We start from the raw sequence: 1,566 nt of genomic DNA, 5'->3' as shown, positions 1-1,566 counted from the left end.
GACAGCGCCTCAACCAATCAGCATGTCGGATGGAACACAAGAGGCCACTGAAGGAATTTGATTGGTTTCGGGTGATGTTCAGTGTGTTTGATGGACCGTGGTAGATTTTGTTTTTATGTATAACACTTGAGAGATATGTGTGAGTTAATAAAAGGTGTTGGTTTAGAGAGTCTGGTGTGTGTTCTCCTGCATCTACAGTGTGTGTGTGTGTGTGTGTATTACTGCTACACAGTCACTGCAACACCCAAGCTTTGAAGAGCATGAGGTGACTCATTCAAACCATCAGACCTAACAAATCAATTTGGAAGGGAGGGTTCTGGGCTCACCTCGTCATCCTTGAACCAGGACAGGGTCTCGGCGGTCAGGACAAACCAGTACTCTTTGGCCCCGCCTTGATTATGCTTATGTTGTTGATGGTAAGCCAGCCCTCCTGATGACCTGCAGGGTCAGGTCAGAGTCCAGATAAGTAAAAACTATGTGAGTAAGAGTGAATATCCCTGGAGGAAAGAGAGAGAGAGAGAGAGACAGAGAGAGAGAGAAACCGAGGCATGCACAGCAATGATTAAGCTTGAAAGAGCAAATGGAAATCAGATGTCCAACGACAAAAACCACCGTGGAGGGAACTGAGAAAAAGGCAATCAAACACTGCCCATTCACACAGAGGAGAAGAGGGAAGGAAGAAGGAAGGAAGGAAGGAGGGGAGAGAGAGGGTTGGAGAGGCGGGCTGCGGGATGAGAGAGAGAGAGACAGAGACAGACAGAGAGAGAGACAGAGAGAGGCCTGGTGATAAGAGCAGAGACAGAGAGAGAGAGAGAGAGAGAGAGAGAGAGTGAGAGAGAGAGGCCTGGTGATAAGAGCAGAGACAGAGAGGTGTGCAGGAAAAGGAGGAAAACAGAAGAGAAGAGAGCGAAGGACACAAAGCTAAAAAAAGGGACAGCTTTGGGCCCCGAATGAAAGAGAAATGGGAGAGAGAGAGAGAGAGAGAGGCGTGACACGTACATCCTGACTCAGACACACACACACACAGCATGTGTAGGCAGCCAGGGCACAGAGGTGGAGCTGTGGAGAGAGGGTTAGAGGCTGGGAAAACCAACGACAAAGAGATACCCTCTGCACAGGGGGAGGGAACAAGACGAGCGTGAGTAAGAGGAGGTGTGTGTGTTGTGTGTGTGTGTGTGTGTGAGGGAGTGTGTGTGTGTGTCTGTGTGAGGGAGTGTGTGTGTGTGTGTGTGTGAGGGAGTGTGTGTGTGTGTCTGTGTGAGGGAGTGTGTGTGTGTGTGTGTGTGTGTGTGTGTGAGGAGTGTGTGTGTGTGTGTGAGGGAGTGTGTGAGTGTGTGTGTGAGGGAGTGTGTGAGTGTGTGTGTGAGAGTGTGAGTAACAGATTCCACAGGGAGTGACGGTGGCTGGCAGTCTGCAGAGATGGAGGGCAGTGTCACAGGGAGACAGATCGGTCAGTGAAGTCAGTGAGGAAGGTCAGTCTAGTTTATCCTCCAGCACGTGACTTGTCGAGCATAAAGCGGCCTTTACACTGAAGCTCAGACCTCCTGTCGTACACAGGGGGCTCCA

At 50.4% G+C, this 1,566-nt stretch overlaps 1 protein-coding gene across 1 annotated transcript in view; it reads right to left on the bottom strand.

The window, feature by feature from the left end:
* Positions 1-30: 30 nt before the first annotated feature.
* The window catches only part of dnm3a (dynamin 3a), a 9,336-nt gene continuing 7,800 nt past the window's right edge, over positions 31-1,566 (bottom strand). Inside the window, 3 exon segments of the mRNA XM_062450306.1 lie at positions 31-397; positions 400-430; positions 994-1,002. Coding sequence (XP_062306290.1) covers positions 297-397; positions 400-430; positions 994-1,002 — 141 coding nt within the window. The 3' untranslated portion in view covers positions 31-296.

The sequence above is a fragment of the Osmerus eperlanus genome, chromosome 24, assembly GCF_963692335.1.
Source record: "Osmerus eperlanus chromosome 24, fOsmEpe2.1, whole genome shotgun sequence".
Taxonomy (NCBI): Eukaryota; Metazoa; Chordata; class Actinopteri; order Osmeriformes; family Osmeridae; genus Osmerus; species Osmerus eperlanus.
The sequence above is the reverse complement of the archived record's forward strand: the minus strand, read 5'-3'. Positions and strand labels throughout refer to the sequence as shown.